This window comes from Ambystoma mexicanum, chromosome 8, assembly GCF_040938575.1.
Source record: "Ambystoma mexicanum isolate Mex_15411 chromosome 8, UKY_AmexF1_1, whole genome shotgun sequence".
Taxonomy (NCBI): domain Eukaryota; kingdom Metazoa; phylum Chordata; class Amphibia; order Caudata; family Ambystomatidae; genus Ambystoma; species Ambystoma mexicanum.
In genome coordinates, this window is record NC_090929.1 from 1,113,146,103 (window position 1) to 1,113,170,491 (window position 24,389).

The window sequence follows — 24,389 nt, forward strand, 5'->3', positions numbered from 1 at the left end:
CTAGCTAGGGGTTCATTATGTTCTATGTTACATGTATATAAAGTCAGGGACATTATGGTTAAGTTGCGCTACTAAAAACCTATGAAATTCAGTGAAAAAAACTTTGTTAAAGGGACGTTATGGTTCAAAGTAAAACCGAAAAACCCCTGAAATTCGGCAGTTATGGTAAGATAAGCAACCATAACTCGCGCCACCGTGCACTGCTAACACTAACACCCAGGACATCAAAGATGACATCACATGGCTGGCTCTCCCCTTTTTCCTTTACTGACATATCTAAGCCACAGTTTTCTTCAGTAACAGTGAGGAAGTAAAAATTGAAAAGGTACTATATTTGTAGACTTAGGGTCAAGTCATATCATATGAAACATATATATAGCGGAAGATACAGGCTTGGAAGAGCAATCCTTTCTGTGCATGAAGATTATCTTTAGAGTTATCAGCACTTTCTCATAGTTTTATTTTTATTACTATACCTTCCCTGAACATGCTCATATTTGTATACATTGTACGCATACTCCTTTCCTTAGGGTTCACTGACATCATTTGATATACATACAGTAAGTAGCAGCTTTGAAACAGAGCAATCATTTCTCTGCATAAAGATAATCAGTTATGTTATGAACTATGCTACTACTTCTGCTTTTTTGCTTACTTCTCTGTCCCTGTATATACTCATATTTGTATGTGTTGTTGTGTCTTTGTGTTTTGTCTGTAATAATGTAATTATGTATTAAGTGGGTTTTATTAGCTACTTATTACATGTTTCACAGTACGCAAAACTCTAAGAAGAACGCAGTTATCATTTAATTATTCTACATGGCAAGATTATGAATATTGCACCTTCATCATGTATACTGCACACACTGCTTAAGTTTCTGCATGAGTTGCTCAGTATGCTGGATAGGACTTCATAATAGAATGCTATTTATATCAATGCATTGCTTAATGCACTAATTAGCTCATGATATTTATTCAAATGATCCTTGACACTTTTTGGTCAACATTAATAACCATATAAGAATCCCTCCTACAGAGTTTTCATGAAAAGTAAATGCACATGTGATGTCATCAATGACATTTGTGATGTCATCTTTGATGTCCTGGGTGTTAGTGTTAGCAGTGCACGGTGGCGCGAGTTATGGTTGCTTATCTTACCATAACTGCCGAATTTCAGAGGTTTTTCGGTTTTACTTTGAACCATAACGTCCCTTTAACAAAGTTTTTTTTACTGAATTTGATAGGTTTTTAGTAGCGCAACTTAACCATAACGTCCCTTTTAAACAAAGTTTTTTCACTGACTATATATATAAAAAAAAAAGGGAAATGTGTGTGTGTCCGTTCGAAATGTTCAGCATACTTCCCAACATGCTACAAACCTGAAATTTGGCATGTGGGTAGGTTCCATGGTGTAGACAATGTAAAAAGAATGAAATATAAATATACCGTTGTATAATTATTTTTTTTGTTGTAGGAATCACTGTGCAAAGCACGGGTACAAATGCATATATATATATTATATATTCAATGAAAAAAACTTTGTTAAGGGGACATTATGGTTAAGTTGCGCTACTAAAAACCTATGAAATTCAGTCAAAAAACGTTGTTGAAAGGACGTTATGGTTACAAGTAAAATAGAAAAAACCCTGAAATTCGCCAGTTATGGTAAAATAAGCAACCATAACTCACGCCACCACCGTGCACTGCTAAGACTAACACCCAGGACATCAAAGATGACATCACAAATATCACTGATGACATCACATGTCTAGCACTTTCTTTTTTGTTCACTGCCATATCTAGGCCAGGTGCTTTTATTTACTGACAGTCAGAAACGTAACATTCAAAAGGTATTACATCTATAGATGTTGCTATTTTCACATGTTCTTAAACTACTTTCCTTAGAATTTAATCACATCTTATGATGTACATATATAGGGGAAGAAGCAGGCCTGAAACACAGCAATCCTTTTTGTGTGTGAATACAATCATGTAGATTTTATACAGTTGCTAATGATAATGCTCTTGTTTACTTACTTAACTCTCCATATATAAGCCCCATATTTGTATGCATTGTAGTCTATTTATGTTTTGTGTGTATTAGTAGAAATATGTAGTAAGTGATGCATTATTAGCTACTTATTACATGTTTCATAGTACGGAAAAGTCTGATACAGAAGCATTCACTGTTTTATTATATAGCTTTGGAAAATTAGAAATATTGCACCTCTATGGTGTATGCTGCAGCCAATACCTATATTTCTGTATGAGTAGGTTCCTGTAGTCGAAAGAACACTGCAATGGAATGTTCTTTATAACACTACATTGTGTAATAAAGTATGTAGTTTATTACACATCTCCCGATAATCCCTGATACTTTTTTGCCAACATTACATTCATAAACCCTTGCATGAAAAGTAAATGCACATGTGATGTCATCATTGATATTTGTGATGTCATCTTTGATGTCCTGGGTGTTAGTCTTAGCAGTGCACGGTGGTGGCGCGGGTTATGGTTGCTTAGTTTACCATAACTGGCAAATTTCAGGGGTTTTTCGATTTTACTTGTAACCATAACGTCCTTTTAACAACGTTTTTTTTAACTGAATTTCTTAGGTTTTTAGTAGCGCAACTTAACCATAACGTCCCTTTAACAACGTTTTTTCAGTGAATTTCATGGGTTTTTACCAGTGCATGCTATTTTCCTACAATTTACTAATATCATACTTACCCAATATAACAATATTTGTGTCCAATTTACAAAGTGGCACCTTCAAACTCAACCATTTCCCACCTTCTAGAATAATTTTTAACACTTCTATACACTTTTTGCAACTATTTCAACCAGTTTTGCATCCGTAGATGTATACGAACATCTGACTTCAATGCAGACCTTCCGGACAGTGCCAGATGACCATACGCTGGCACGCGGCATGATGACGTGTCCGAGAACCCATCCACACTTCACGATAAGATCTGTGATTCGCGGACAGTTCGGAACTGCATTTTCTACTGATCTAGGCACTTTCAACTTCAAAATTTCCCTTGCACAGCTCCAACACCCATTCATACTCATTAGCCATTAACAATCTAGTACACAGTACATACTTTTAGCAAAACTGCTATTTATCTTAAAATGGCATCAGCTAGTGCCATCCCTCCTCCCAAAGAGCCACGACCACTGCTGTAATCAAGGAGCATGATAAACACTGCCCCCCTACCTTAGAAATAACACACACACACCATTTTCACCTGTCCACCTTCTCCTCCATATTAGTGTTTGGTGCCTCTTCCCTCATTTCCCTCCCAACCTTTCGTTCTTAGCTCTCCTGCCAAAAAAAAAAAAAACAAAAAAAAAAATGCATCCAAAAACAAAAGAAATGTTACTTTAAAGAACCACCGTTCACAGTCAAAAAAATAGAACTAAAAAAAAAAACCAGACGCCATCTACTTTACATTTCTCAGTAAAGTGCATAGACTCAATAAGATTTTCCAACATTTCCATTTGCATTTTGTGTTATGCTAATGGAAATATTGTGCCGTTCATCCCCCCATTCCAGGGACTGGAACAGTGGATACCAGCCCAGCAGCCCAAGTTATCAGCCCAAGCGAAGCAAGGGTGGATAACGAGGTCTCCGGACCATTATCCCCCCATTCCAGCCCCTGTAATGAGGCATAAAGGCCATTAGCACCCTAGGTTCCCAAAGCGGGCACCCAGGGTGCCAATAAGAATTTTTCTTCCTACACCAGGACACTGTAGGAAGGAAAATCCTTTTCCAAGATAGCCACCATGGAAAAGGAAGGTGAGGTTCCATAGAGGGCCCCTATTCACTTTCCATGGCAGCCTGCAAAAGGCGAAGAGAAAACCCTATGACCATATTACGACGAGCACATTTTTTCTTCCCTTTCAAACCTATCCCAATTTCAAACAACTTTACCACAAAGCCGGTCCCATGTGGACATGGCCACTTTAACCCAATGTGTTGTCCCTCATGGTCATGGCCAGTAGCCAGATTGTCCGGATCATGACTTTATTCCATGACCGGGACAATCTGGCCACTGCCCATGGCTACCGGCTATACCTCAGTCACCAAAAAGGTATATCACTATTTTTTGTACCTACATTATGACACTTGTTCAAAAATAAAACACTGGCACATTTGCAAAACCATGCTTTCAGATCCTTGCCAATGCTCTTCCACAAGTTTGCTGGAAATCCACACGTTTTATTTTTTCAAAAGTGTCAAATGTATGCACATACAATAGTCACATAACCTAACCACCACTTGACAACATCCATTCAGTATTTACACAAATATTGAAGGTTGGGTCTATAATCTTTCTCAAAACGTTTGTCCACATTTGTCAAATACCAACAAAGTTATAAGCCATCTAAAAATGTTGAGACCCCACCCCTCTAATTTCACCCCCTCTTGAGAAAATCCCACCAAACTTTAGAAAACCATTTATATCCAGATCCAAAATAGTTTTGCCAAATGTTGTACAGATTCGTCAAATGACACCACAATTATATGCCTTTACAATATGTTGGGGCCCCCCACCCCTCTAATTGTGTCCCTTCTTGACAGAATCCCACAAAAGTTTGGAAAACCATTTAAGATTAGTTCTAGAACTGGGCCGGTGTCATAATGGAGGTACAAAAAAATAGTCATATACCTTTGGTGACTGAGGTATAGCCTGTGGCCGTGGGCAGTAGCCAGATTGTCTGGGTCATGGAATAAGGTCATGACGCGGACAATCTGTCTACTGGCTATGACTGCTAGGGACGAAAAATGGTGTTTAAGTGCCTATGTCTACCTAGGACCGGCTATCTGGTAAAGTTATTTGAAGGTAGGATAGGTTTGAAAGGGGAAAAAAGTGGTTGTGGTAATATGTTCATAGGGTTTTGCAGACTGCCATGGCAAGGGAAGAGAGGCTGTGTACGGAGCCCCATCTTCTCTTTCCATGTTGGCTCTCTTGGAAAAGGATTTTCCTTCCTACAGTGGTACGCCACAGGAGTCCCGCTATAGGAAGAAAAATCTATGTTTTAGTACCCTGGGTTCCTGCTTTTGGAACCATCAATGACATTTGTGATGTCATCTTTGATGTCCTGGGTATTAGTCTTAGCAGTGCACGGTGGCGGCGTGAGTTATGGTTGCTTAGCTTACCATAACTGGCAAATTTCTGAGATTTTACCTGTAACCATAACGTCCCTGTAAAAATGTTTTTCCATTGAATTTCATAGGTTTTTATTAGTGCAACTTAACCATAATGTCCCCTTAAAGTTTTTTCAGTGAATAATTATATATATATCCTGAAAATTATGCTTTGCAGACAAAATTCACAGTGGATTCCTGTGGCATCTGCATGCCTTCATTGGGTCATACAAGCAGGTTCATTCCATCGATTTAATGCCCAAATGAAAATATACATATATTTATATAAAAATCTATTGCTAGTAACTTTTGACTCACTAGATGGATTTGAATGAAATTATCCAAAACAACGTTTTTTCCGAGGATTTTTCAGAAGCTAATCATACCCATGATGATCTTAAGATTACTGTACTGTGGGGCAATTTCACGACTGACAAAGCCAGAAAGACCTATGAAATCAAATGCATGCACATTTTCAATACACTGGCAGGGGGCTTGAACAGACATTGCGGTTTCATGAGTCACTATTCTAACAAATCGACTTTCACCTTTTTCACTCGGAGATACAGGGATCACAACATCCAGACCTGGCACTTTCCATCATTATTTTCCAAAGTTATTCACAGACATTCAACTGGCACTGCACCAGCCCCACCAGCCGCTCTAAGGCAAGTAATTGTCAAACTCACTACAACCCAGCCCCATCTGCCAAAGGCTTTCCATGGCCCTTGTTCCTAGAGAACTGGGTGATCTCCAGCCCTTTAAGAGGAGTAGCAATACCCTGGAGATGGATGAGGATGCAGACCTAACTCGTACATCAATAATTGAAACGACTCAGGTAGTTGGCAAAAAGGATAACTGTTTTAATATCAATTATCTAAAACAGGCAGTACAAAGGACATCAACTGACGTCTCAGCGCAAATTCTCTCAATGCCTTTTAGAAAAAAGCAATCTTATATAGCAAAGACGTTAACGTGCCTATTACTAACGTCACGTTCTTTCATTGAATTTCATATGTTTTTATTAGTGCAACTTAACCACAACGTCCCCTTAACAATGTTTTTTCATTGAATTTCATAGGTTTTTATTAGTGCAACTTAACCATAACATCTACGAACATCTGACTTCATTGTGGACCTTCCGGACAGTGCCACATGATCATATGCTGGCGCGTGGCAAGATGACGTGTCCGAGAACCCGTCCGCACTTCACGATAAGATCCGTGCTTCACGGACAATTCGGAACTGAATTTTTTTATGGATCTAGGAACTTTCAACTTCAAAATGTCCCTTGTTCAGCTCCAACACCTATTCCTACTCATCCATTAACAATCTAGTACACAGTACATACTTTTAGCAAAACTGCTATTTATCTTAAAATGGAATCAGCTAATGCCATCCCTCCTCCCCAAGAGACACCACCACTGCTGTAATCAAGGAGCATGAGAAACACTGCACCCTACCGTAGAAATAACATGCAACATTTTACCCTGTCCACCTGCCCCTCCATATTAGTGTTTGGTGCCTCTTCTTTCATTCCCCCCCCCCTCCTTTCATTCTAAGCTCTCCAGAAAAAAAAATGCATCCAAAAACAATAAAAGAAAAGTTCCTTTAGGAATCACCTTTCACAGTTAAAAAAAGAACAAAAAAAAAACAAACAAAAAAACGTATAGACTCCATCTAATTTATATTTCTCAGTAAAGTACATAGACTCAAAGATTTTCCAACATTTCCATTTGCATTTTGTGTTATGCAAATGGCGATATTGTGGCGTTTATCCCCCTTTCCAGGGATGGAACAGTGGATACTGACCTGGCAGCCCAAGTTATCAGCCCAAGCGAAGTGACGGTAGATAACGAGGTCTCCGGACCATTATCCCCGATTCCAGCCCCTGTAATGGAGGATGAAGGCCATTAGCACCCTAGGTTCCCAAAGTGGGAACCCGGGGGGCTAAAAAAAGGATTTTTCTTCCTACATCGGGACGCCCGTGGCGTCTCGGTGTAGGAAGGAAAATCCTTTTCCAAGATGGCCACCATGGAAAGGGAAGGCAGGGTTCCGTACAGGTGCCCTCTTCGCTTTCCATGGCAGCCTGCAGAAGGCGAAAAGAGAACTCTATGACCATATTACCACAAGCACATTTTTCTTCCCTTTCAAACCTATCCCAATTTCGAATAACTTTACCACATAGCCAGTCCCAGGTGGACATGGCCACTTTAACCCCCATGTGTTGTCTCTCGTGGTCATGGCCAGTAGCCTGATTGTCCGGATCATGACCTTATTCCAAGACACAGACAATCTGGCCACTTCCCATGGCCACAGGCTACACCTCAGTCACCAAAGGTAAATCACTATTTTTTGTACCTACATTATGACACTTGTCAAAAAACAAAATCCATTCAGACTTTACGAAAACATTTATATCTAGATCTATTATCAGTTTGCCAAAATAAGTGTAGATTCGTCAAATTGCACCTCATTTATAAACCTTTACATGATATTGAACACCCCCTCTAATTTTGCCCCCTTGACAAAATCCCAAACTTCACAAAAACATTAATATCTAGTTCTATTATCAGTTTGCCAAATTAAGTGTACATGCCTCCCCCACTTCTGCCATGTATATTGTAATATAACACAAATGTAATATAACTATATTATAACCTGTATATATACTGCCTATAACTATATTGCAACCCGTATATATATTGCTAATGACCATGTAACTAAGTAACTAAGCTTTTTACTGTAACAAGTGCCACGATGTCCTTGGACTGTTGTGCACTATATAAATACGAATAAAACAAATAAAACAAACATTCGTCAAATGGCACCTCATTTATAAGCCTTTACATAATTTTGAGACCCCCCCCTCTAATTTTGCCCCCTCTTAACAGAATCCCACCAATCTTTAGAAATACATTTGGAATCAGGACGGGAATATAATTGCAAGATTTCATGCAGTTTCAGTGGTGCCAAAGTTATATGCCATCCAAAAACTGCCCCCAAACATCTTAAGTGCCCCTGAACTTCTCAGGCCTGTTCGTGAACATGCTGACTTTCGCGGCAAAAACCGCCAGTTTTTTTGCTTCTTGCAGCCATATTCCATCCCATCCTCATCACCCATCACCTCCCCAGAGATTATTTGATAAGTTTGACAAGTGCAATGTTGTGTTTTTTAATCTGTTATTACCGCGATGTCCGCGGACACCGGCCGATGTCTGCGAATCCAAGATGGCGGGCGTTTCCAAAAATCTGACGCACCTCACGCTTCACGCCAACCAATCAGCGAACACGTTGTGTGTCCGCAGACATGACGCAAGTCTATTAGCCAATTGGTGTCCTGTCCGCGGAGCGAACAGGGAAGTGTGTCCGTGGAGCGGACATAGATATCACTAATTTTTTTGCCTTACGTTTTGGTCGTTTAAAAAAATAAACTACTGGACAGATGTACACCAAATTAACAAAAGCACGCTTTCGGGACCAAGCCACTGCTCCTGCCGCAAATTTGGTGAAAATCCGTCCAGCGGTTTGGGCGGTTGGCGTGAGCAAAGATTTTCCCCCATTATGTCTATGGGAAAAAAAGAAATTTCTTTGGGACCCCGCCTATAACTTTGCCACCCCTTGACCAAACCTCACCAAACTTTACAAAAAAATTCAGAGTGGGCCATATACTTTTTTTTGCAAAGTTTGGTGAGGATTCATCCAGGGGCAGCGAAGTTATAAGCCGCCCAAAAAGTGCAATTATGGACCCGTCTCACTAATCGACATCCCAATGAAAATTCAAGGGAAGATCAGGTTAAATAGAATGAAGCTTTGGATTACTGATAACAATTGTAACGCCTATCCAAGTAGGGTTCAGGGACAGGGTTTGTACCTTGGATCAGCGCTTAAGATTACATCTGATGATGTCAAATAAAACTCAATAAGGGTTCTTTGTTTGTGGCATTCCTTGATCTTAAAACAGCCTTCAGTTTTGATGACCATGCCTTGTTATGGCCCGCATTAGCTAGAGAGGGTATAGCTCCAATTGCAAGGATGTCAGTCTGCACCCCCACTGATGAAAGTGCATCTTAGAGTGGTCAGTATAGAGTTATGTATAAAAAAGAGCTGCCCAATAAAACAAAGACACTTCTCACGTGGAGAAAAAATATATGCTTTTCATCTAATTTGCATAACCAGAATGTATTGCTTAGTAGTTCTGGGACGACTAATGCGTGGCGGCCCTGTGGCATGTGTGCTTGGTAGCTGAAATAGCCTATTCATGTGAATTCAATGGGGGCTTCTACCGAAGTGAACTTTCAGTGCTCCTGCAATACCAGCTGGCATGTGAAACATTGACTTGTTGACATACAATTTGGATGCTTAAAGTCAGAAGGTAACTCCAGAAACTACAATTGAGGCTTCACCAGTCCATTACCAGGTGCCAATAGCCCCTGATCACAAGCATAAGGGAAGCAAGGAAGTGTTTCCAAATTAAACATCCGTGCGCCTTTACCCACAGTTAACCTCAGCCGCCCTCAGCCCTGCTTCAGCATGGGGGTCTTGCGCAACCATTCACATAAGGGACAAACGTTTTAAAACCATGTACCTCCCCTTTTTGGCGTAGGTATAAATTGGAGGAAATTCTACGTGGAGTTTGAACTTGTAATCATGCTTCAAGTGGTATTCTTAAGGCTACCGCACAATGACCTCTAACCAAGCCTGCAGCAAAAAAAAGAGGATATTTGGAATACTGCCTGTTCTTACCATTATCGGCTGACTCACAATGATGATCTTTGTGACCCCCTGGAGTCCAGTTCCAAATTTAGACAAAAGAAACACTGACACCTCTAGGTTAACTTACTATCACATCTAAATTACTACAATTTCAACTTTACCAAAATGCACCTTAGTATGTCCTCTTCAGTGCCCAACCACCACCTCATAACCCTCTCTCTGGAATGTGCCTCCATCCCCAAGTGAGTTTGAGCGTTTCCAGACTGGCACCACAAGCACCATCCCATTACAACTGCACACCAAAAGATAACCTTGGGATCCTGAGCACAACTTTTTAAATCAGTCAACTTTCATTGTCAAGAGAAATTGTAAGCATTTAGGGAAATGAATTGCCATTCTGCGCATCTCCTGAAACACAGGTTAAATAACAATTTCTTTACCTTTTTCATCACAAGGTGATTGATATGTTTGGTGTGTTAGATTTATTTATTTATTTGAATTTATAAAGCGCCCAGCTGTCCTGGGGCATCATGGCGCTGTTACAGAATATTCACTTAATACAAGATGGCAGATATGACAGAAACAGTGATACAGAATAGCAATGATAATACATAGGCAGTAATACATATTAATGGCAGTTGGTGTTCCATGGTTATAGAGGAACAGTGTAGAATACTGTACATTTTGGGGGTCTAGTTAAATAGCTTTGTTTTTAGCACCTTTCTGAAAACTGTGTGGGATTCTTCGTTTCTTAAGCTGAGTGGAAGCGCGTTCCAGGCTTTTGGGGCTAGTACTTCAAAGTTGGTACCGCCCGCTTTAGCTCTGTTTAATGCTGGTACTGAGAGTAGGTGAGAGTATTTGTCACGTTTTGGTCTATAGGCCAGAGCCTGGTGTATTCTTTCTGCTAGGTATACTGGGGCGGTCTGGGCGAGGCATTTGTGTGTGATCGTGAGAGCCTTGAATGTTATGCGTTCTTTGATGGGGAGCCAGTGGGCATCTTTTCTCGCCTGGGAGATGTGCTCTCTCCTGGGGATGCTGAGGGCGGCTCTCAGGGCGCTATTTTGTGCAATTTGCAATCTGTTAATGTTATTTGCTGAAGTGCCTAGGAGAAGGATGTTACAGTAATCAAGTTTTGCGTCAATTGTGGCTCTAGCGATGTTTAGACAGTTGTTTGATGACAGGTGAGGTTTGACTGCGTTTATGATTTTTGTTTTAAGTGCAGCTGAAGATGAGATGGCACTGACTTGCCTGTCCATTGAAAAGGTGGAGTCCAGATATACACCAAGGGTTTTCACTGCAGTAGAGGCTGTGATAACAGTGTTCTCAATACTGAAGGAATTGTATTTGATGTCTAGTTTTTTTAGGGATTCTTTAGGGCCTACCAGTAGAATTTCTGTTTTTCTTCATTTAGACAGAGGCCATTGGCTGCCATCCAGGCCTGGGTGGGTGCATATGCCTTCTGGAGGGTGTTGAGGTCCTGTTCGTAGTTCCCTGTCAGGGGGAGAAGAATTTGTGTGTCGTCGGCATAGTTAGTAAACGCTATGCCGAATTCTTCTAGGTAGCTGAACAGGGGAAGGGTGAAAAGATTGTAGAGCGTAGGGGAGGTACATGATCCTTTTGGCATTCCACACTCAATGGGGGAAGGGGAGGCAGAGGCCTGGTCGGAGAAGACCCTCATAGCTCGGCCCTCCAGGAAGGTGCTGATCCAGGCGGTAGCTTCTTGGGAGAAGTGAGCCATGTCAGTGAGATGTTTACACAGGATCTTGTGGTCAACCAAATCAAAGGCCGCAGAGAGATCCAACAGTAGGAGGAGTGAGGATTTGCCTTTGTCCATGGCTTCAAGTAGTTGGTTCTTGAGGTCCAGTAGGGCCGATTCTGTGCCGTGACGAGGGCGGAAGCCAGATTGTCTTTTGCCTAGGATGTTGCGTGTTTCCAGGTAAGATTGAATTTGTAAGTACGCGGCCTTGTCCAGAATTTTCAACAAGAATGGCACAGTGGTAATTGGGCGGTAGTTATGGGAGTCAGGGTCGAGGGTGGGTTTCTTTAAGAGTGGCCGAACCCAAGCTTCCTTAAGGGCGAGCGGGACGGTGCTGTTGGCGAAGGAGGCATAAATGAAGCTAGTGACAAATGGGGCCAGGGCTGTTGCACATTCTTTGACTAGGTTGGCTGGGCATGTGTCCCCTTTACATAGCAATGGTTTGGTGCGCTTCATGATCAATAGGACTTCCGGGATGGTAACTTCCCTGAATGCAAAGGGTGTGGGTTTGTTAAGGTCATGTGGAGAGTCTGCGACTGGCATGGTGGCCGAGGGCTTAGGTGTGTGTGCATTGGCTTTGGACAGTTTGTCAAATTGAGTCTTAATTTTGTTCTGGAGTGTTTTTATTTTGTTTAACATGGCGTGTTGAATGTTGTTACACCAGGTTTCGTTTTTCTCGGTAGTTTGTGTGGAGGTTGGGGGAATAGTGAGCTCATTATAGATGGCAAATAACTCTTTGGATTGGGAGTTAGTCTTCTCAATTCTAGAGTTGTAAGTGGCAGCTTTGGCTTTAGAGATGGCCTGCTTGTACGGTTTAGCTACTGTAAGGTAGGTCTCCTTTGTGGTAGAGGAAGGGTTTGTTTGCCAAGCGGTTAGTGCTGCTCTTTTAATAGTTCGGGCATCCAGGAGTTCTTGTGTGAACCAGGAGTTAGCATGAAGTATAAGCTTGGCTTTTTTCTTTTCAAGTGGGTCTACAGCATCTAGTACTTCTTTGAGAGTGGTATTGTAAATCTCTACCAGCTCTGTGGGGTTGTTGGAAGTGGGATGGGCAAGTGCTGATGTTTCAAGAAGAGGAAGCATTCTTTCAGCTGTAAGTACTTTCTTTGACCTAGCCATAGTGGCTGGCGCCGGTGGGTTTGGGTTCCCTCCTGTTTTTGCAGGTATGAAGAAGTGCAGTAAATGGTGGTCGGTCCATGGGCACGGAGTGTTAGAGCTGATGTTGGCCGCACAATTGTGGTCCGCAATCCAGTCTAATACACGACCTTCGGTGACTAGTTGGGTGAAACCTAGGTCATGGAGCGCTTTAGCGAGGGCTTTGCCTTTCTTGTCTTTGGGGTCTTTGAAAACCAGGTTGAGGTCACCTACAAGAATGGCTCTTGTGTTCGTTTTGAGGTTGTCTCCTAAGATAAGGGTGATGTTAGATTGGAAATCAGGAGTAGTGCCTGGAGGCCGGTAGATAGTATGTATTGTTATGGTGTCGTTCGGTGAGGGAGATAGTTTAACTGATAGCATGTCAAAGTTGTCAGCCTCAGCGGTTTTTAATTGCCTGGCGTTAAGAGTTTCCCTGAGAATTAGGGCAACCCCTCCCCCTTTACTAGAGGTTCTTTCTTGGCGGAGGATAATGTAGCCTGGTGGTAAGGTTTGGCAGATGGCTGGACCGGAGGCTTCATGTAGCCAAGTCTCAGTGATGGCTAGGATGTCTAAGTTCAAATCAGTGATGAGGTTGTGAATCTCTGTAGTGTGCGCTGGTAGTGAGCGTGCATTGATAAGTGCACATTGGAGTTCTGTTTTCTGATAGTTCGGTGTGGCAGTTTTACTGAGAGTTATTTGCATTGGGGTGGTCGTCGGTGATGGTTGCTTTAATGGATGTGCTTTATGCATGGCTGAGAGGCGGGCAGATCAGGAGCCTAGCCTTAGATTTCTAAGGTGGAGAGACATGGGGTAAGAGTTAGCTTGTGTACAGTGGTGTGGGTTAGGTACCGTGGTGGTGCGATTCAGCATGGGGGCTGTGAAGACATGTATAGTCTTTAAGGTAGGTGTGCCTGTGTGTAGTGCTGGTAGGAATGATGTTGGTGTTACGTTGTGGGAGTGTGGATGACATGTTTCAGAGGGGTGCTACTGAATGGTCGGGGGCACTTCAGTCAATTATTATAAATTGCGTTGAATGAGCAGGCAGTTTTACAATAGTGGGTAGTATGCAATTCAAGTGGGCAGCGTATATTACAAAAAGGTTTTTTTTTTAAAGAAAAAAAGGTGGGCAGTAGGCAGCTCAGAGAGGCAGTACACAATTCAAAATGGGCAGCAGTTTAGAAAAGGCGGGCGGTGGACATTTCGAAAGTGGTAAGCACACAGTTCAGAATGGGCAGCATAGAAGTGGGCAAAAAATATTTCAAACAGGCAGCGATCTTTTAGAGAAGGTGGGCAATAGGCAGTTCGGAGAGGGCAACACAAATCAAAATGGGCAGCATTTAGGAATGGCGCAGAGTGGGCACTTCAAAAGTGGGCAGTGTACATTTCAGCATGTGCAGCATACAAGTGGGTGACAAATGTTTAAAAACGGGCAGCAATTTCCAGAGCAGCCCGTAGGCAATACAGAGAGAGCAGCACACAGTTCAAAGGGAGCCTCAGTTTGGAAGAGGGGCAGAGGGCATCTCAAGGGTGGGCAGCATATAAGTGGGCAGCTGGTGGACACAATGCATTTCAGAGCGGTCAGCAGTTATTTAGTTGGCATCTCGCAGTGGGAAGCACACAGTTGAAAATGTGAACATACATTTCACAGTGGGCAACTCTGGGTCAATGGAAAGCAGTGGGCATTTCAGGAAATGGTAACCATAAATGATACTCCAAACCTCTATAGGGTGGGAGACCGTCACGGACAGGTGGGCATCTAAGCCTTGTTGATATAGGTGATTGATGTTATGGGGTAGCGGAGATAAGCTGGGTTGGCTCGTCACATGGCAATATGAAATTAGCAGTATTAAGGTAACAGACAGATATTGGCAAAGATGTAAAACAGAAGGCTAACCTTTGCTGTGAGGAGTTCTAATCGTGCAAGTCCAAGAAGTACCTCTGAGGGCGTTCAGCAGCCGTAGTCGTTGACTGAACATGCAGAGTAAATGATGTACCATATGGCATGTGCACTAGGCGTGCCGTGCCTTCCAGGAGCCAACAGGGGCTAACAGAGCCTTTTCCTGGCCTTCTCCGGGCCGCCGGCTTTCCGCCTACCGGCGGAAGTAGTGCAATTAAGTACACTACACGTTGCTTAGCAACGAGGCTGCTTCCAAGCCTCATTTTGATCCCGTGCAGCGCCCGACATTTTCTTTTATTTTTCAATGCGGGGAAATGATGGGATGCAATGGCACTTTGGCACCAATTAATAATATTTGGTCCTGAGGAAGACCCTGAGGTATGGTGCTAGCAACCTCATCAGTGTAGAAACATAGGTCGACAACTACAGCCAACCAAAGGATAAATGTATATTAGATAGGAATAATGTTTGATTGAGTAGCATAATAAAAAAAACAAATGAGATGAATGAACCCTGTTATTTCAATCGCTTTTTTTTTTACTGTTAGCTTATTTTGTATCTAAATACTTTATAAATACATGGATTAAATGGTGTCAAAAACGTGGTTAGTGATCTTTGTTCCACTTTCAATAGTTTGTAAAAGGATTAGGACTTAGTCCCCTGCCTGGTTCTGCAGAGCGCCAGAAGAGTGACCCAAGGGGCCAGGTGCTGCCAGTGCATGATGGGCCGTGGCAGGAAATCGGAGTAGTCATGGGTAAACTAACTCTGTCCGAACTGCTTTGCAGGGGCCAGTCACCATGAAGCCACCAGACAACCTGCCCACCCAGAGATCCCAAGATCCCCTCCTACATGCTAAAAACCTCAGGAGAAGAATATCAGGGTGTGTATGGCTACAAGGGACAGCAAGTCCGTTTTAGGTAAACTCCATAGGGTTCATGGCCCTTTCGGGACCCACAGAGTCTGCAGGGTCAACAGAAACGCTCCAGGAAAGTTGCAAATGTCAGCGAACACACTCGAGAAAATAGAGGTAGAAACAACCCGAACCCCCCATGTAATTAACAGAAGAGCATTAACAGGCAGGAGTAATTATTCCACAAGCATCTTTCCCTGCCCCTCTATAAACATACAAGAAATCCAAAATGGCCACCAGGCATTTAGTTTTAGGATGGCCCCCTCAGCTTAAACCGGACCCAGGTGAGGCTGGAAACACACGGACAATCTCACCTCCTCAACAACTGGGAATCACAGATGCAACCCTTTACCCAGAATCCCACCTGGCGGTGGTGGGTGGGGTCTTCCCATACAAGCCAAGTAGCCCAGTTTGGCAGGGTCAGTTACAGGAGCAGGAGGTTCACTTTTGGAGAAGGTCTGAGACTGGAAAGCAGTGGAATTAGAGCCCAGAAGAGCCTAGGAGGCGTAACAAGTGGTGGCTTTGCTTAGGCAGAGGTAATAATAGTAAAGGAGGTGGCTTCATCCGGAGGGGAAAGCGAACCAAAGGAGGAAGCAGTAGCAAAGGAGGTGTTAACATTAGGAGGCAAGGTGGAAAACAGGGTGGTAGTTGTACCCAAAGTAGTTACATCATCAGGAGAGGAGAGACAACAGAAGGAGGTGGTGATGGTAGAAAAGCAGACAGTGAAATTAGTGGAGAGAAGATCGAAAGGAGTATGGAGGCGGTATGTCTGAAGTCGAAGATTGGCAGGGGGTGGTGACAGCTATGAAGAAATTGATGAAGCAAGTGTCAACAGGGAAGGATTTAAGACCAGAGAAACTGGTGAGATCAGGACGACAGGTCCAGGAGAAAGAGGTAGAATACCAGGCAGAGGAAGTGGAATGGACATCTGGGCCCAGGAGTGACATGGTAACAGTCATAGCAGAGAAAGCGCGTGGTTCCAAGGCGGTAGGAAGAAAGAAGATCAAGGAGTGAAGAAGCGAGTGAGGAAGACCAGGGCCCAGTCAACAAAACTGGAAGGTTCCGTCAGGTTAGGTTGGGCTTGTGCAGTACCTGACGGTGGAAGGAACAAGAGTGAGTCAAGGTGGTTATGGTCAGTTCAGAGAGGGGAAGTAGAACAAGTGCAGGGTATGCTCTCCACACCCCTTAACAAGCTCTCCCTGCCGTTGATGTTAAACAGCCCATTCGCCCACAAGACCTGGTGCCAGTAATTCCAGGGGTACAGAAGCCCAGAAAGCCTGCATGGAGAGTAGACCAAAAACAATAAACGTTTGGTAACACACAGTCCACAACCCCAGAGAAGGGGGAGGTGAGGTTACCTCAAGATACTCTACATTGACTCAAGATAACCCGGCTACCTGCACCCAGTGGGAGAGAGAATTACTCAGAGATGAACATCCCAATTATTATTTAAAGCGCCCAGTTTAATCCCAGTACATCCTTACGTGTACATAATCCCAAAAAAACACATTGAACAAACAGTAAATTGTCTTTGAATCCTTCATGTTCCCAGGTATCCAACATGACAAGATGCAATGTAAATATTGTTCTATCCCTTCCTTTAAACAGTACTTATGCAAGTCATCTTGGATCACCATTATTTACTACCCACGTGCACATTAACCAGTCAATCATGTCTGAGAGATTAGTTACAACTGCCAATAGCAACCCTCATCCCACAACCTAATTACACAGATGAAATCCTAAATCTGATTAAGGACCGAAGTCCTCCCCGCTTCCTGATGCAGCCACCCCCCATGTATCGTTTCGACTACAGCTCCAATTAAGACTATGGGTGGCAACACAGTCTCAACTCTGTAGCTGATGCAAGTTGTTTAGTTTTACATGCTAGGGACATCTGCAAATGCCTCCAAAATCGCAAACAAAACGTACACCCGAGCTCTAAGACCAGGTTTAAAGACTTAACTGCTCTGCACGCATTCTCTCATCCTAATATAGACCCTTTTCAACAGTCTTTTCCCCAACCAACCGTGGAAGGGGCAGCCATCCTAAAACCAGCCTTGCCCACTTCAGCATTGCCACATACCAAAGCACCACCAGGTCTACACATTATTCTCCTCCCAACTTATTTCCCCCTACCATGCCTCAAAAGCAATGAAAGCCAGTAAGTGGCATGCCTGGCTACTTCCATCTGCCTTAAAACCCCATCCATTTAGTAACAGTGGGCAGACATTCTGGATGAACAAGCAACCCAAAACGCCAAGGGCACCCCTATCACCAAAGGACATTCCAAACCATAACATTTGCACAGACTAACTGTTTTTTAGGTTGAACGGACCATATTCACCCCAATACACGAACAATATAGGAGGCATACTGAAGGAGGGACGCCACACTGAATAAACATGAAAGTGTTTATTATCACGGAGCTCGCCAGTTGCCCCTCTTACTTCAGGCCGCCTTTCATCTTTTCTCAACTGCCGTCCCTCGCTGCGGTCACGCGACGCTCATTACAAACAAGCACGAGAGCACGCGCGACCGCCGCGAGGTACTTAACATTCTCTATACATCTTCCCCCTCAAACAGGGCAAAATTACTTTATATAATGCTTATAACTGTAATGTAAAACTTAACAACTATAATTAAAATAAATCAGAAAATTTGTCTGAACCAGAATATAACAAAAAGTCGACAGAATTGTACAACTTGCACATGACCTAGTACCCTCCATGTCATTTGCATTTTGGATACCTTAAACATGACTAGAGCACCATAATGTCAAGTCTCATAATCCCTCATCCACACCGGCTTAGACCTGGACCTATGTAAAGAATCCTCTTCAACTTTTGACCTTTGACTGTCATCTTCTCTGGCCTTCCCACCTGTCTTTTCCATGTTCTCATCCGGCACCCCTCCTCTCACCTTCTCATTAAATCTAGTATTATCCTCCTCACCTTCACTCCTCACCTCATCACCCGCCTTCGCCAATCTTCCTTTCGACCAAACTTCACCACCTTCCAGAACTACCACATTACTTTTTACTGCACATATCTTTTTTAGGACCCAGAAATCTACTTTCCACACACTTGTTCACTAGTCTAGGATTTTTGACATACACTTTTTCTCCCACCTTCCAATCACGTTCCTTCACCCTCATCCTGTCATCAAACAGTTCCTTATTTCTTTCCTGACTCAATGCAATAAGTTTCATAATCTGATTGCGGTCAACATTAACCACTTTGGCCATTCCTAGCCATCCTGGACAAAGCCTTGTCCCAGGCTCCCTTCCCTTCATCAAAACAAATGGGGATACTCCCGTCACCGAATGAGGCGTAGTGACATAATTCCATGTCAGCATCCTTAATACTTCCCTCCATGGTTGCCTCGATTTCATGGCCATCTGCAGGCCCCCCTTTATGTACCTGTTAACTCTTTCAACAAGTCCATTTGCTTTAGGATTATACAAAGCGGTCCTTGTGTGTTTTATACTGTATCCTGCAAGAAACTTCTTCATTGCTCCAGACACAAATTGTACCCCATTATCTGACACAATTTCCACCGGGACCCCCTCCTTAAGAAATACTTTTTCTAAGAATCCAATCAACTCCCTTGCCGTGACCTCCCTTACAGCCTCCCACTCAAACCATTTGGAATGAAAATCCACTACAACAAACACAAACTTTAAACCATCTCCCAGACCTGCCACCGGACCCATTATGTCCACTGCTAACTTACTCCACGGCTGGTCTGGTACCACATTTGGAATTATCGGAGCCTCTCTCACCACTCTGCATTTGTCACTCGTTTGGCAAATTATACAATCCTTGACACACCTTTCCGCACACCTGTCAATTCCCGGCCACCAATAATTCTGTCTCAATTTCCTTTTCATAGCCGCTTCTCCAGGATGCCCCTGATGAGCCAGCTCAACTAGTACCGACCTAAGGGAATGAGGAGGAACAATGCACCTCCCCCTCCTTAACCTATCCTCACATAAGTTTAACTCATTTTTTACTTCCCACCAAGTATTAAACTTACCATCCAAATTTTCCTTTCTGGCCACCCCGTCACCGTCCAACCTTTGACTAACTTGAGATCATTATCAGAGTTCTCTTCCTTCGCCCATTCCTCCTTACTAACCGCACTTTTTACCTCTGCTACCACTAACTCCTCCTCCGTCACTCTGTCCTCCATAGGTTCGCCAGTAAGAGGTAGTCTGGAAAGGCAGTCTGCCACAACATTTCGCTTCCCTGGTAAATAGCTCACTTCAAAGTTAAAGTTTTGGAGTCCCAGACCCCACCTGCTTATTCTTGGAGAACCCATGGCCCACCTGCCACTCTCAAACATCTGAACCAGGGGTTTGTGGTCCGACCTGACCACAAATCCTCTTCCCCACAAGAAGAACTTAAAATGATTTACTGCCCAAAACATGGCCAACGTTTCTCTTTCAATGACAGAATATTTGCTCTCTGCCCCTCTCAGCGTCCTAGACGCAAATGCTATCACTCTCTCATTATTGTCCTTTTTGTACTGCACTAATGTCGCGCCCAGTCCCAACATGCTCGCATCCACTACCAAAACCGTTTTGTCCTTAGGTTCAAACCTACCTATGGATGGCACCTCACCCACTGCTTGCTTAATACACTCAAAAGCCACATCACATTCCTTAGACCATTCAAACCTCACTCCTTTTTTGAGCAACATTCTGAGGGGCACTGATACCTTGGCAAAATCCTTTACAAATCTATGATAATATTCGGCCAAACCGAGAAGTGATTTCACCTGCTCTTTATCTTTGGGTACAGGTGCATATCTTACTGCTTCCACCAAGTTCTTTTTTGGCCTCACCCCTTGCTCATCTATCTCATGTCCCAGATATTCCACCCTATGTACCGCAATCTTACACTTGCTCCTCTTCACCGTCAATCCTGCCTCACTCAATCTGCTTAACACTTGTCTCAACACTTCATCATGTTCTTCAGTAGAACTAGCATATATCAACACATCGTCCTGGAACACAATAATGTTTTTTACTCCACTCAACACCGTCTCCATGACCCTTTGGAACACGGCTGCCGCGGACGCTAGCCCAAATGGCATCCTACAGTATCTAAATGAACCAAACACCGTGATAAATGCTGTCAGGTGTTGACAATCCTCCTTCAACGGAATCTGATGGTAAGCTTGTGAGAGATCAATAACCGAAAACACTTTGGCATTGTTCAGCACTGATAGCTGATCACCTATTATTGGTAGGGGATGTCGATCCACTAATATATTTCTGTTTAGGTCTCTCAGATCCACACATAACCTAATGTCTCCGTTGGCCTTAGCTGCTACTACTACTACCGGCGATAGCCATTCCGAGCTTTCACTCTTCTCTATTATTCCTCTTTGGAGTAACGACTCCACTTCCTCTTTGAGTTTCTCATTAAGACCATGAGGTACTGGTCTCACCTTGTGCACCCTCGGACTGGCCCCTGCCTTTAATTGAATTTCATGTTCAAAACCCTTCAACAATCCCAGTTCCTCCTGAAACACCCTGGGATACTCTTTTTCCCATTTATCCTTCAGTTCAGCCACATCAACTGGTCTCTCCGCATTCGCCTGTATCCTAATTCCCAATTTCCACTGTTCTTCCCATCCCAGAAGTGAAGAACCTTCTTGGGTAACGTATATCTCTGCTTCACAGCTCCTCCCTTTGTACTTGATGGCAGCTTGGAAAATCCCTATAATTCCAATCCTAACATTTCCATATGCGTATGGCTCTATATTATGCTTCTTCAATTTTGTCACGTCTCCTTGCATGCAACTTAGGAATGTCGCCTTGGACATTAATGTCCATGGTGAGCAACTGTCCACCTTCATTGTCACCACCCTTCCATTGACCATGAATACATCGGTAGGTGCACCTCCCTTGCTTGATACATCTGTTACTTCCAATACATGCTTTGTTTGGTTGCTCCTTCCCATCTCTAAATCTTCACTTTGTTCCGACATTCTTCCACCTGCTTCAATGCTCTGCACCGTCCCCGATTCCCGACACACTCTCGCGAAATGCCCTTTCTTTTTGCACTTTAAACACGAGATATTTCTGGCTGGGCAAAACATGCTTGTGGAAATATGACGGTTACTACCGCACTTGTAGCACTTGATTTCTTTGTTGAGGCCAGTCTTGCGAAATCCCTTCACCACAGCCACTTCTCCTTCCAACTTGTCTCCTTTCATAGTGGTCATATATTTATGGGTCTGTTCCATACTCCTTGCCATGTCTATGGCCAACTCCAGTGATGCATCCTTTGATAGTAACCTCTCTTGTATCTTTATGTTATTTGTGCAACAAACTAATTGGTCCCTTATAAGAGAGTCAGTGAGCAGCCCAAATTCACACGTATGACTAAGAGACCTCAACGCTGCAATGAAGTTCTCCACCGGCTCTTGCGGGTCTTGTATTCTTTGGAAGAACTTGTGTCTCTCAAATGTTATATTTTTCTTGGCCTCAAAATGAGCTTCCAACTTCTTTGCTGCTATGGAATACTGGTCCATCTCTCCCTGGCCTTCTTGTGGAGGATCCGGTAATCCATCATAAACACTTCTGCCTTCTGTTCCCAGATTGTCACCCTTTGTGTTACTTTGCTTTTATCTCCAATACTTTGAAAGGCACAGGTTCACAGTATTACAGAGTTACTTTGGCACACCTTATAGTTAAGACTATGCAGTTACTTTATTGTCCTCTGGGAGGCCTCTTCTTGCCAATACTGCAATGACAACATTAACCACTAGGGCGCACATTTGCCCCGCTTCACTGTACTATACGCACTTCTTTATTAATAAGGCTCTTGTTGTCTCCGAGTTCCTCTCAGCTATGCCTCCTCCCTGATGCAGATACTTTACTGTCCTCTGGGAGGCAGTCTTCCTGTGCACACTGTAAGCCACTGGGGTTTCACCTCTGCTGTAGCTTTAACGTCCTGATAATGTCCTGAACACACCCCTCTTATGTTGTCTTCCAGCCTCCTCCCTGGCTATGCCCCCAGCCCCCCCTCTCCCTGCTCCTCACCTTCGTGTCCAATGAGAGGGGGAGTGGGCGACACCCACCAGGACCAACAGCCTTTCCTTGTGTGGCCGTTCGAGTGGGAGTGGGGGAGAACGTCCCCCTGCAGCGCCACGCTCCGAAGCACTGCGGAGACAGCTGCTCTTCAGGCCCCCACCTCTCCACAGGCTCCCTCCTGTCTCCGTCTTGTAATCAGCACGTTCCGCTTCAAAGGAAAACGTTGCTGGGCTCCTCAGCAAGCTCCGTGTGCCCCCTCGTCGCCACTTGAAGGAGGGACGCCACACTGAATAAACATGAAAGTGTTTATTATCACGGAGCTCGCCAGTCGCCCCTCTTACTTCAGGCCGCCTTTCATCTTTTCTCAACTGCCGTCCCTCGCTGCGGTCACGCGACGCTCATTACAAACAAGCACGAGAGCACGTGCGACCGCCGCGAGGTACTTAACATTCTCTACACATACCTCTTAAATTATCAAAGCTAGACCTCATAGACAAACATACCACACCTACTCCATCCAAGGACCACCCTCTTTGACCATCATTAAACTGGTAAAGGAAACAATCCACCTCAAAGACTTGATCATTCATTAAGGTCACCACCCCATCAACTGATTAACAAAACTTTCCATATGAGGTCCCCCCGCCCCTACCAAAGTAACTGGGACAGCGACTTTGGCGTACATTATGGCATATGCAAGATGCCCCACTCCCTGCCAGAAAACCCACCATGCTTCTTACACGCAACTCTAAAATTGGTGGACGATTTCCAAGGAGCCCAGAAGCTGGTGGGGAGCCCCGTAGAACCTCATTGCTGTATGTTGTGCCACAGGACACAATTTAATTATATAGTTAATGCTAGTCCCACTTACTTCACAGTTAATTTAGAGATCTCTCGTTCCTCTTCCTCTTTCAACTTCTCCACGAAACTGTCCAGGACAGGCATCGCCAATTTAATGTATTGTGCAACCTGCAATGAGAATACACCATATTAATTTGGACTGCACCTCCAGATGTGTTTGCAGAAGCGTTGGTTGTTAACTAGAATATGGCTGGAGGCCTTGTTTACCAAAATAGTATGAACGTTGTTCTTTGGTTTTCTTAGGCGCAGAACAATTGATAGATCACTGAGACAGCTATGACTCAGAGCAGTGTTAGGAACCAGGTGAGATGTATCGGAACTCAATGAGATGTGCAGACGACCTCGAAAGCTTGAGAGGGGGCTGTTTGCGGCTATGCAAGGAGTAGAATGCCATGCTTTTACTGTGTTGATTAGAAAAGACCTACACTTTCTCGGATTACGATTAATAAGGCTCAAATGTCATTTTGCCATGCTATGGCCAGAGGACAAGTATGAGGGTTCACTGATAAATATGCTGAGGTGCTCAAAAACCTCTTTTTGCTTTGGCTTTTTCTCCACCTCTCCACTGCTGACGTCCTGGCTGAATCTGGAACTGCACTGGTTACCTGGCCACCCTCTGATCTCGGGCCCATTTCCCTCCCCCACCAGTCAGTCACACCTGCACTGCCTGCCTGGCAACCCCCGCACTTAGAGACTGTTTCTGTATCCCTACAGTGCCACTACCAGCACTTGACACCTGATGTCTGCACTTACCTTTGCACTTGCCACTTGCTGGCCGTTACTTTCACTTATTGTTATTATTCTATTCCCATGTTATGCACTGTCCCTTCCCCCTCCCCCTCACTTTTCCCCCATCCCCTATCCCATGCACTTGCATGATCTGAATGATACCTGGCCTAGTAGGATCGTTGTCTG

General features: G+C 43.7%; 1 protein-coding gene across 2 annotated transcripts in view; it reads right to left on the reverse strand.

Moving 5' to 3' along the window:
- Positions 1-24,389, reverse strand: part of RASSF4 (Ras association domain family member 4) — a 666,318-nt gene that overhangs the window by 33,053 nt on the left and 608,876 nt on the right. For both annotated transcript variants that reach the window (XM_069611147.1, XM_069611146.1), the window contains one exon: positions 23,485-23,582. In XM_069611147.1, coding sequence (XP_069467248.1) covers positions 23,485-23,582 — 98 coding nt within the window. The remainder of the gene's footprint in view (positions 1-23,484; positions 23,583-24,389) is intronic.